This window comes from Theobroma cacao, chromosome 5, assembly GCF_053813885.1.
Source record: "Theobroma cacao isolate CCN51 chromosome 5, ASM5381388v1, whole genome shotgun sequence".
NCBI classification, from domain to species: domain Eukaryota; kingdom Viridiplantae; phylum Streptophyta; class Magnoliopsida; order Malvales; family Malvaceae; genus Theobroma; species Theobroma cacao.
In genome coordinates, this window is record NC_142643.1 from 1,403,874 (window position 1) to 1,417,269 (window position 13,396).

The following is a 13,396-nucleotide window of genomic DNA, read 5'->3' on the forward strand; positions in this document are numbered from 1 at the left end:
ACATGAAAGAAACACTAAGTAGTACTAGCCTGTTTCAAGCCATGGACATCTTGTTTCAAACCAACCTAACGAATCATGGAGGACATATTGATGAAGGTTTGAAGAAACTGCTTGTGACCGTTATCGTAGAGGTTGATGTTTAGGTACATTGACCTCGTAGAAAGCTGTAAAGTGCCCTTTTGCTCGACATTATCAGTGGGCAACCCCATGCTAACAACAAGTGGGTGAAGGTGGGGTCTTTGCCAAAACTAGGAAGGACTTGGCCATAGATCAAAAGGGCATTTTCCATTTCCTTGACCAAAAGTAACTCAGCCAGAAGAAAGAAAAGGGAAAGAAAGAAGAAAAGTAACTAAAAATCTAATCTTTAAGAATTTGGGACAAAGGGAGAAAATTCTGAATTGAATTCTTGTTGCCATGTTAATGAAGTTTCATAAATTTAGGTTTGGTCCCCCTTCTTCCCTCAAGTGACGGATTGCTTTTGTTTCAACTTTACTTTTTATTTCCTCTTCAATAATTGAATTTTTTTTTTTCACTTTTAATTAAACCCAACATTGCATATTAATTTCTCGTTTCATATGTGATACCAAAGACTAGAAGACGCGAATCCGTATTTACATCAACAGACACCATAAATAAGTATTTTATAACATTAAGTATAGACAACATTGCATAGTAATTTTGGACCGTTATTGTTATTTTAAAATGCCTTTTTTTTAATCCGAATCAATAGGATAAGAATAAAACAAAGATAATTGACAAAAAATAAATGATGGATCATTTCATTTGGATTTGGACAAGAAATAGTACATTTGTATATAAACAATTCAAAGTTTTAAGGCTTGGAATGCTAATACGATTTGCACATCTTTGCAATATTTGTTAAAAATAAATTAAAAAAAAACAGTAATGGTTTAAAAAAATTAAACAATTTTAGGAACCACACGAACCCAGCGTGCGACACTTGGCACGCCCTGGTTAACTGCAAATACCATATAATAACCCGGGGGAGCAACCGCTCCACTAGGCGGCGCCGTACACTTAATCCTATACCGACCGTCTTCTGGAACCGACGGTGCAACGTTAAGTTTGACCAACCTTTGACCCTGCGAAAACGAATGTGTGGCAAAAGGCGCGCTGGCGAAATTAACCTCCACAATTCCCACAACCGGCAACGAAACCGACACAAAAACATCGAACGCCTCGCCGTAGCGTACCGTTTCCGGAATTCCCTCGATTACGGGTCGGATATTGGCCCGATCGGGAGATAAATACTCCGGCCAAAATGCTTCGAGCCTCAGTTCGGTCGGCAATTCAACGGCGAATTTATAAAAGTAATGCGGGTTACTACCCGCTATTAAAACCCGCCCATCAGGTAACAAGTTGGCGGTTGAATGGTACATTCTGGGAACCTTTCCCGGGTTCAAAGTCATGAAACGTAAACCAGCCGGTTGATCGGGTCGGTAAAGAAGCGGATATAAACACGGGTTGGAAGCCATCTCGAAACCTTGGGTCCCGGCTTGAGCTCCATTGATGATCAGCGAATCACCTGTCGGAAGCATCACCATATCTCCCATGATCCTCCCGAATGGCATATCCTCCATTTCCCAACCCGGCTTTGGATCAGTTGCTACAATTCGCCCACAGCTGCCGTGCGCTGGAGTATCGGTACTCCTCTCGATGAAAGCCCCGTATTGGGCTCCACCGCAGATAACAATCACAGCCGTTGAAAAATCACCTTCGAGAGCTAACATCACCGACGACCCAGCTGAGGGATAATTCCGCGGGCCCCCCGATAACGCTGGGTAATCCCGAATTACTTTATTGACCTCGTGGTCATACATTACTGCTTTGTTATTGGCGAAGATGAAAAGGTGACCGTTGGGAAGGAGGTGGACGTAAGGGTACAAATTGTCCATTTGCTTATCTTCCACGTCTGCAAGGAATTTCAGTTCAATGGCGCCGTTTTTCCTCGGTGGAAAATACTCAACGGTATTCGTTCCTCTCCCTCCGACGATGATTACAGTTCCGTCCGGCAAGATTTGGTTCGTTGCATACCATCTGCCGTTAACTAACTCCACGTCTCTGAGCTCCACCCAATCGCAGAACCCGGTGGGTTCACACGGTTCCAATTTCCGGATCTTTTTAAACCCGTCCAAGTCTCCTCCAGTCTGTAGAAGTGTCCCGTCGGGGAGGAACTGACCCGAGGAGCACCAAGTGTCGGTGAGAATCATCAACGGTCGGATGTGGTTGGTTTGCGGATCGAAAACGACGGAGTGAGCGTAACAGTCCTTTTTGAGGATAACGTCTGTCGGGTCGATACGGCAGTGGCCTTTGGGTAGCATTTTACGAGATGGTCCGATGTTGGTCCGGTCCAAAAGAACCACCGTATTGAAACGAGTAACCGCCGTGTGCATGGAGGCTATGCCAGCGTTCGGGACCAGGAGTTCCCACGTGCCGGGAAGCTGAGCCCTTACGGCTACCAGAGTCGTGAAAATTAAGACCTGCAGAAGCCATCGAGAAGAAGAAGAAGAGTTCTCCATTACAAACGAAAAGAGAGAGAGAGAGAGAGAGTGAGATGGTGGACACTGGAGACGAAAAGACACTACTTTAAAACGAGCTCGAGAGTACAGAGTGCGGGAACGTTCAGTGTAAGAAAATAAAAGCCAGCCGTCCGATCGAGGGGAATCTGTTCTGCATGTGGGAGTTATGGTTCACTGAATTCAACGGTAACGTTCGTAACAATGGGACCTTAAAAGCCGCTGAACTTTGACACGTAAGCAGTCGTTGTCGGGGTTAATTTTCCTTTGCTTACTGACGAAAGCTTGAAATTTGGAAGCATGGGGGATAAGAGCACGTGGTGGATCAACATCTTCGATCGTGTAGTTTTTGTTGTGTATAATGGACTGATGTTCTTACCCAACATACGCAAGGAGGCAGGCAGGAGCGTCCTATCTTTACGTGTTTCTTACGTTTTGGCAAGTGGATTAAGATTCTGAGGCAGGCTTCGACTTCGAATCGGATAAGTAAATAACAATGGCGGCCGTACCAACTTGGAAAGCTTAATTAGCCCTTAATTCCGAATGATTTAAGTGAAGAAATTGATGTACAAAACCATGGGATTTTGCTTGCAGCCTAGCACCTTTTACCGTCCGTCGGAAAGTACATTAGACTCGGTGCTTTTACTGTCAGTATGGCAGACTTATTTTGTCAAAGGTGATTCCCAATTGTTAAATTATTGATTTACTAATTTTTTTATCGAATAAGAATCTTTACCTTATTAATGAAATTGAAATGCTAATTCTTTTAACCCTAAACATAGCATTAATACGAGTAGGAGGTAAGAAACGAAGTACAATCACGAGACAGTAGAATGCTGTTCATGTACAATAACGAAACATGTTACGAACATATGTGCTTTAGTTCAGAGTGCTTTCAATTTCTTCGGTGCATCAATGCTTAACTCAATCATTGAGGTTTTGGTTCTAATTGCTAGTAGCTAGAAGCTAGTTGGTAGTTGCTACAACACAATGCCCGCAATTAAATTGACTGACTTGGTCATAGCGAGTGGGTTTAATAGTTTTATATGGTTATTTGGTGACACCTTCTCAGCGTAAACGTAAATACTCTTCATCATGATTAACAGCACGAATAGACTGTTTCTTCCATTATGCAAAAGGAAGTCTCCGAGACCCTTTTCCTGAAAAAACTTTGTTCTCGAATCTAATTATACAGCCCCCCAACAGTCTTGCTTTCACTTTGCTGGTGAAAGTTAATTCGTTGATGTCTTTTCCATCTAAACTCCTGCCTTAATGGCCTATGGGTGTGTCAGTTCTAAGCGACTGCTGCTGGACCCCTGATCGCCAAGGATATACATGAATATGAGCTCTCAATATGTCAGCATCAGCAGCAGTCAAATGGATCGAAAGTGCACGAACATGGCCCGGGCTAGAATTTCACCATACTGCCAAAGATGTCACCTTCCATAGATGGCGATGGTGACTAGAGAGTTTTGTTTCCAGTTCTTTCTCTCACATGGAACTGCCAAAAGTTACAGAGAATGTTCTGTGAATTTGATCTGGGTAGGTTTAATGCTTAACGGTGAAGTAGATAACTAGTTGTTGTTCATTTGAGATGTTTTCTTTGTATATTGACGACAATTATCAGGAAGAGGACGCCAAGGACAACCTGGCTCTTTTCTAGCCAAGCTTATATTCAGACTACCCTTATCTGTCAAAGCAGGTGTGGCTGTCGGTGACACCCTTGTGTCTAATTAGGTGTTCCTTATTGTTAAGTTTATCATTGCCCATTGATTAAAACTTTAACAACTAAGCTAATATCTCTTTGGAATTCAGATTATGTATATTTTTTGTAGTGGCAAATATGAAGTTAGGGAATAACGGAATAATGTAACAAAAATCATTCAAAATTTTACACAATTAATAGAACAAAGAACGAAAAAAATCAAACACTCGTAAAAATATAAGAAATTTACGTAATTGAGGTTTTTAATGGCCTACTTCATGACAGACAAAGATTCATTATCAAAAATCAAGAGAAACCTTTGTCCCACTTAAACGTAGATCTTTTTCTCGATTTAGACTCTCACAAGACTAGTTTAATCATATTCTTTATTGAAGATTAAGTGTAAGAGTCTTATCTTAATCTACTTAGAATTCAAGACGGTGTTGACATTTTCGTATGAAAAAAAAGTTTATCCTACCTAATTAAGGTAATGGGTGATTTTGATTTTTGAGATGGAAGTTTTGTTTGAAGTAAGATGATTGAATTTAAAGATTCTGGTCTCAATAGAACTTTCACATGTCTCTTCTCCACCCACATTAATGGATTACTGGTTAAAACAAATTAGGGGACTTTTTTCCATGAGCCTTTCATTATGTAGCGTTTCTTTTTCCATGAATAGAGGTAAAGACAATATGATATTGCTGAACTTGGAAGTTTTGTTTGAAGCAAGAAGATTGAATTGAAAGATTTTGGTCTCAATAGAACTTTGATATGTCTCTTCTCCACCCACATTAATGTGTTACTGGTTCAAAAAATTAGGGAACTTTTTTTCCATGAGCCTTTCATTAAGTAACATTTCTTTTTCCATGAATAAAGGTAAAGACAATATGATATTGCTGAACTTTATTGGAATCGTGAGTGGAAAGCGAAAATGAGTGAGAATGAGAGCTAGAGCCTAAAGAAGATGCTCTTTATACATGCCCAGGACGAATAAGAGCTAATTTAATTATATACTCCAATTCTTTTTCTTTTATATAATTAGCTGCAGGAATCATATCTTTGGTATGGTTGGTAGGGATTGGGCATGAGTGGCCATGGTTCTGCTGGAACAGGGATAAAGTAACATCACAGCCACAACCCTTTCCAAAAAGATGAGGAAAAGTCTGACATAATGTATGTACAGTGATGGTATAATATAGGCCCCAGTTCAAAGAAAACATTCTCGTAGGACTTTGTGTGACAAACGTATCAGAAAAATAGAGATGATGTTTCGATTTCATATTAAGTAAATAAGGGAATCATAGAAAGTTTAAAAACGTGACACTATATATCTTAATGGATTAACTTTTTAAAAGAAAAGATAATGATCTTGAAATTAGGATGAACTTGACTTAAACTCGTTCCATGTCCAATACTTTTTAAAGAAGAGACAAACAGGATGGTCGATGGTGACCAATACCTCATTGATTGGGAAGGGGAAAATATTTCATCAAACATTTAAAAAGAAAGTGTTTCAATTCCATATCGACAAGTAAAAAAAATCATGACAAGTTTATAAATGCAAACGTTATGCGATTCAACAAATTAATTCTTTGAAAAAAAGATATCGGTTTTGTGACACTGGAACATGCATGGGGCATTGCTTCGAGTTCCTCAAGACCAAGCTAATTAGTAAGATAAATTGATTGTCATATGATTATTTGTAAAACCATTTGTGATTTCTGATCTGCTGTAGCCATCTACTTTGAATTCATCAACACTGCAGATGCATGTTAATTTTACCTGCTGGCAAAACCAATGTCCCAGGTTGCAGCAAACGCAATACTGTAGGCACAGTTTGGATAGAGATTATAAGATTTGAGTAACAAAATGACGAAAACAAGTATGGACAAGGGCCGAATGTAACCGGGCCTGCTCATACCATGCTTAAATTTATCAGCACCATTTGACCATAAAATCTTCAAAAGTGATGAGAACATCAGCAGGATTTTTTGAGCAAACTAAACAGGTATAGTTTTGCAGGAAGATAAGCTTTGGTTATTCACTAGCAGCAGAGCAGAAGAACTCCTAAAAGGCAAGCTTTGGTTATTCACTAGCAGCAGAGCAGAAGAACTCCTAAAAGGCTAAGTTACAAGGAGCAGGAACGTAAACTTTAATAATTCACAAGCACCTTGCAAAAACTCTGTTATAAAGCTGGCAATAGGGTTTAGCACATGCTTGCCACAGTTAATGGGCGCTGTTGTTATGGACTTGCTTGAGAGTCGAAGGGCCTTCAGGTCCCAGAATCTGTAGTGTAAGTTTTACAGATCCAGTTTCCAAAATTTATGAGAAGTGTCCTTGTGTCATGGAAGTGGGCTTCAACCCTACCAACCAACCTATTCACTTTAAACTTCTGGGTTGGATTATGGCAAGCCTGGCAGGCTTGTGCGCCTAGCTCATAAGCCTGGTGAAACCTAGCTGATGTAATGGGTGACAGGTTCCAGAATCACATGGGTGAGTTGAAACCCAACCTGGAAAAGACTAGCATTAGACCAAGTCCAAACCTGCGTCGCCCAAAATAGATTCTAGATCAAATTATATGGATTTTTCTTTTACGATCGATATTATACGTACAAATAAAAATTACATTAAAACTCAATATATTTGACATTCAAGAAAAAATCAAGTTAGTAAGTAATAAGAGGACAAAAGGACATTTTTAACTTGGAATTTCTTCTGGATAATTAAGCGTATGTCTGGCTGCCAATTAGGCTATAGTTCCACTTAATTTGAGAGGCTTAGAATTAATCACAAAGTCGGTGAGGATAAACCATTCAATTTCTGTCTTAAGAAACTTCATTTATCATGATAATTGAAGATGGAAAACACTTTTTCCATAACTCTTTGACTGGAAACAGTTGCATGTGTTTCAAACACCTTGATTTATAGTGCTTCCAGCTGCACAACAATTATTTACTCTCTTTAAACATATCCGAGGGAGCTACCCCTTTCTGGGTCCATGTGAGAATTTCTCTATTTGCCTCCACTAGAATAGCATGCATTAAATGACATGCAACATGTTGTAAATATTGTCTGTGCTCCCTGCTCTCATTGTAGGTAGTTGAGGATCAATCACTTTTCTCTCCTTAATGGCTTGATTATCCAGGGAAAAAAAGCCCTACATTATTGCATCTGATGCTGTGTATATCTTCCTGATTTGATGCTAAGCATTAGAAAAACAAAAAAATTCTTCTTTACAGTGTCAGATTTTCTTCTTCTCCAAGCGATTAAGGGCCCGATTAGCAACCAATTAGCTAGACTTCACTTTAAGTAACATTATTTTATATCTGATAACTAAAGAGATGGTACTAGATTGTCTGATAAATAAAATATGAGTAGATACTTAAGCACTTCACCTTTTATTTACAATTCATCAACCCTTCTTTGGTTGTCTATTTAAGGAAAAAAACCTAGGATATATGCATCAGAAATCTAGTTTACTACAGTAAGAATGAAACTCTTGAGAGACAAAGATGACCCAGTTACCAAGCAGGACATGGTAGAGAAAGAGATACCATGATTCTGAAGGATGCATGATGACAAACTACGCCAACAGCGGAAGTAAAGAGTTTTGATAGATTGAGGTGAGCTGGACAGCCCATTCAAGTTACGGAAAAAGTTTGAAGGAAATTGCTGTAGTCCGTCATAGTCATCACCACCAAAGTCCACAATGTTTTTTAAACTTTTCGAAGCTTTCTTGATTTTATGCTCCGAACCAATGTAATGACTCCAAAGAGTAAGTTTAGTGTTTTCTGTCAAGAGGCTGCGACCCATTTGGTCACCCGATGTTCAGTTGCTGGCTGGCAGTCTTTATCAGTGTAGTGAAATCCAGGTCCATTGGTTTGCAAACAACCAAATATCAATTTGTAGCCTGTCTTTTGCTTTCCGCTGTTAATCAAAAGAATTCAAACTATGGGTTTAATCCTTTCTTATCTAAAAGCCCCCAACAGGAGGAGGGAAAATGTAAGGGATCAGGAAAAGATTGATTCGTTCTGTTAGTTGAAGAAATCTAGGGAGGGGTCATTAAATCGATGAATGGAAGTCTCTTTCAGGTTTTCATCAAATAGTGGTTCCGAATATGCTCTAAGGGCCAGAGTTAACTTTGCAGGGCTGGTTGCACTTAGTTATTTTTTTAATGTCGTACTTGTAAAAGGAAAGGGAATGGGGGAAAACAGTCATGGGAAGTAACTGGTAAATAGGTAAATCTTTCTTTCCAGGAAATTGTAATTGATGGCCCCAAAAGGCAAGGAAAAGGCCCGAACAGTTTCTTTTGTTTCACTGCATGAAACCAAGACAAGAACTTATATTGGTTTCTTCCATAATTGCCAAATTTAACTGTATTCACATGACTCTAAAGTCTAAATAGTACTACGTTCAAAGTTTTATGTATATTTAGTTTAACTAATAGAGTCTAAATACCTTTAGTTCAACCATGTATATATTATTAATAATTGATTTTTCGATCGATTATTTTGTTTAGACCGATTAATGGTCCTTCTATATATTATAAGACATGAGCTTATGTACCTTTTTCTGGTTAATCTACACAATTGGAGACATGTAGGTTATGAATCCAATCTCTTATCTAAGGTACAAACCTTCCAATTAAGAGTTGAAAAACGCATTTGCCTAATCTCACGAATTCAATAAATAAGCAGGCTTTCTTCAAGAGGGTGCTTATTGCTTGAGCAATGAGGACTGAATCATGTGAATTCCACACGAGAAATCTCATAGAATTAAAGGATATCGTACTAATACCTCACAAGAGAACAAAAACGTGTCTCTTACAAAGCATTTTCCTGTGTCTGGCAATCACTTTCACAAGCCAGCTTGAGTTTAGAAAACGTATTTAGCAGATGAGAAAAAATCCAACAGGCGGTAGACCTGCAGTCACAGCGGGGGCCGCCAAACAGTAGATACTGTGTTAGGCTGATAGCAACAGTCTCTGAAACATGGTGTGGGGGTGTGGATGGATCAGGTTTGAACACCAAGTTCGAGGAGAGGGGGGGGGGGGGGGGGGGAGAGAGTTGAGCATCGGACGGTGCTGAGCTGAGGAGAAAGTACTCGTTGGCAGAACTCAACCAGAGCTTTCTTTTTGTATTTAATTTTTCTGAAACAAAGGGGGTTTTTATTGCTCCCACAGGAGTTTGTCCATGGTGCTGGTACTCCAACACGGGAAAAGGGAAAGAAAGGGATCCCCTCTCCCTTCACGCAACTGCTGACGCCATTGCAGTCCCCTTGCTTTTTACGTCCCTTTCCTCGTGATTTCCAAAACACAAAAACGACAAATCCTCAATGCTTTCTGTATAAAGAAATATGTTCCAAGACTTGTTAGTTAATGCATGCAATGCAAGCACTTGGGGATTGCTTCAAATTAACAGGGTCATTTGCAGAAGGAAAATCCCATTTCGTCCAGCGACGGCAGACTTTGGTGGGATTTTGCTTGCTTTTTCCCCGTCCTCTCGCATCAATCTCAACTCAACTCAAGCAAAAGATTTGGTGTGTTTGATTGCATGGTTGTACTAACAAACTAAAAATTAGACGAAAAAGAAGGCTTTTCGAAGCCCACAAAAGAGAACGTTAGCATGACGATTGTCACCTGAGAGAACAGAACCCAAGGCTCTATGCCCGTCTATCTAATCTATCAACACAAACCAAAACAGTAGATCAGTAGTAGTAGTACTAGTAGTGTTAGTGTTAGGAGAAGAAGCATAAGTCTCGCTTCTCTTGTCGGAACACTTGCCACGTGCACCTTCCTCAACTCCACCTCCTTTTCATATCACTATCCCAAATTCTATTTTTGGGTTGGGATTCAATTTTTAGGTGTCGTATAGATTTAGATTTTTTTATTGAATTAGTAATCGAATTTGGGTATTTAGTGATAATTTTAAATATAACTTGTATAATGTATGAATTAATGAATTTTAATAAAATTCAATTTAACCGATATCTTACTCATTATTACTTCATCAAATTTTATCGATTTTATTTGCTAGCTCTTTCTCTTCTCCATTGGTTTATGTCGTGTGAGGAAGAAAAATTAGAAAGAAATATGAAAGGACTCATTTAATGAATATCTTACTCGTTGTTACTTTTGTTAAAGCTTTTTTCTTTAATTATAGGGTTTTTTTCATGAAGTTTTTTAGTTATGGAGCGATCGGATTATAATATTATATTTTTTAATATCTTCTGATTGTTTTTTAATTTTGTAATCTAATACGTATTATTAGTTATAAGTAATTGATAGAACATAAAATTGTTATTGGTAGGGAAAAAAAGAAAATAATAAACAAAATTATTTCAATAAACTAAAGAGAGACAAGAATAACAAAAAGAAAGGTTATTATGTGAGTAAGTATTATAATTGGACAACATTTGTAGTATTCATAAAATCAAGATTTTACATGAGTGATGATGAAAGAATAATTATATAAAAATAAAATTTTATTTTATATATATAATAATAAAATAATTAAAAATTGAGAATTGATAATTGTCATTTTATCATCTATCATCATCATTTTTAATTTGAAGTGACTCAACACTAAATTATTGACGAACAGAATTAACATTTATATTTGACACAATATTAGTTTATAAATATATATAATTAATAAATAAAATATTGTCATATCATTTGATATTTCACAATTAAATGATAATATATAGATGTTATATATTAACAACACTTAAAAAGAAAAATGATGTGGTTGATATAAAAAAGCTTTACAGTGCAGCCCTTTGTCTTACTGGCGCACAAAGTGTAGATTCCGCACCTTTGTTAACGACGATGCAGAAAGCAGCAATCGTATTGTACAAGGTAAAATTCTTGGCTGATAAAATCCTCTACGAGTTAACATCTCATTAGCCAAGCATTAGAGCTCCAACTTGGCTGATAGAACATCTCAACCCAGTACTGTATAATGTGAACCTATTAACCACACATGAATGTAAGAACCTAACCTCGTTCCCTAGCATGATGTCACAGCCGCTGTGGTCTGCGGCCAGCTTTCCCCTCCATGTTCATCAACAGATTTAATCAGGAACGATCAAAATCTAGCATGAGTTTCCATAAAAGAACAGGAATCCAAATAAGTACAGATACGATTGGGAACATCAAATTAATACAGGTACGATTCGGAACAGCAAATCCCCATGATGTTCAACTATCAGAGGAGTACTTCACCAAGAGTAGGTTTGCCATTAATTTCGAGAGTAAATCGGGTAGGCCTTTCTCCTTTCATCGATGGGTGGAAAAATAAGGAGAGTAAACCTTTATTAACCTTTATTTTTGTTGACCAAAATTTTCTGCCATGCAAATGCACCACCTCCTCCTCCTCCTGCTGCTTCACTTTTTTATTTTTATTTTTCCCCTATTTGTTCGAATGATCCACAGCCCCTTCTTTAATTTCGGTTAAGCGACGCCATTGATGAAAAATCTATCGAACCTTGCCAGAATGCTTTTAATTTTTATCCAGCAAACCTCTCTGTGGTCCACCTATAGTGTCCTTTCAGAGAGGATAAATGACAAAGGCGTACGCTGTGCAATCAGAGTTCTTGCGGTTTCCAATTTTCAGTCTCTGAAACTTCATTCAATATCTCAAGTTTCTTCATTTTTTATATATCAAAATTCCAACCCTCATGCTGATCAAAGGGTTGTTTAATTTGCCAAGGAAATGACCAAGTTTTTATCAACAACCAAGGTTAGATTTTGGGTTATTATAAGAATAAAGCTTCCACTATCCTACCAGTACGACCTCTTTCAAGAACCCTCTTAAAGATTGTGTTTCAATTTTAGAAACAGCGTTTCAATTTTATTAAACGATGTTGTTGAAATTCCATTTTATCAAGTTAATGGGTTTAGTTCAATAGCACTTAAATTAATGCCCGTGATTAATTAATCTGGCCTTTTAAATCAAGGAATAATTAAGAGCATTTAGTAAAAATGGAGGAATCCTAAATCCAGAGAGGTGCACGAACAAAATGTGCTGCAAATGTTCATGTTGGTAGAGCAAAAGTTTGGTGGCCATTACCTTCAAAGGACAGAAACTCGCCAAACTTTTGCAAAAATAATTAATGGTCTCATCTCGTGAACCTTGTCCTTGAAATTAACCCAATTACATTTCTTTTAATTCAAAAGCCTATAATAATAGTATTATGTCATGGTCACCTATTAGATTGCTTCAAGGAATCATTGCATGCAAAAAGAAGAATAAAACTAAGCAAAACAAAATAAAAGGGCTTTTGATTCAATGATTTAATTTCTCATTTAACATTTTCCTTCGAAATTGAAAAAAGAAGAAGGATTAAATCGTGAAGAACTTTTATTAAATTCTAAAAAAAATTGAGTCCCCAAATATATACATAAATAAATAAATAAATTCTAACTATTTAATCTGAATAGAATAAAGCTTAAATCATCTCTCTAAAAATTTAGAGAATTAATTATCTATCTCTTAACTCATCAAAATCATGAAAAATTTACATTATTGGAACTCAGAGTCAGGGAATAATTTTTATTTTCGTAAAAGATTATATTATTAATTTTATTCAATGCAATTATTAAAATATTTTTAATTTAAAATTAACCTATTTGTTTACATTCCGAGATATTTTTATAATTTTACTCCATAATCGTATTAAAAAAATTTAAACAGCAGAGAGTGTAATTGAAGCTTATCCTAAAATTATTACTTACATTATTATACACTATGATAAGACACTTGATTTTACGTAATGAAGTCATTCATCACTTACTTATAATCTACTAGTAATATATAGTGTTAGTGTCACATAGGCACTTTTATTTTGTTCTTCTCTTTATTATAAATAAATCTCTATTTTTTCTTCTTTTAGGAATTAATTAATTAATTAATTAATAATAGTAATTAAAAAAAGGAGGAAAACCTCGTAAAGCGAGAATCGAAAGCATTGGCGGATGGGATGAGTGTTGAGAACGGCAAACTCAGCCTTTCATTTCATTCATCACTCTGTTCCCCCCCTTCTTCTCACGTGCGTCATCCCCCCCTCTTTCTCTTCTTTAATTAAAACAAAATCATTATTTACTACTCAATATTAAAATTAAATTTATTTTATTTATTATATAAAAAATGGG

General features: G+C 37.1%; 1 protein-coding gene across 1 annotated transcript; it reads right to left on the reverse strand.

Annotated features, from left to right (window-relative positions):
- Positions 1 to 752: 752 nt before the first annotated feature.
- LOC18597666 (glyoxal oxidase-related protein) lies at positions 753 to 2,718 on the reverse strand. Its single transcript, XM_018122369.2, has one exon. The coding sequence runs from the start codon at positions 2,538 to 2,540 to the stop codon at positions 921 to 923; it is 1,620 nt and encodes a 539-aa protein (XP_017977858.2). The 5' UTR covers positions 2,541 to 2,718; the 3' UTR covers positions 753 to 920.
- Between the last annotated feature and the right edge of the window lie 10,678 nt (positions 2,719 to 13,396).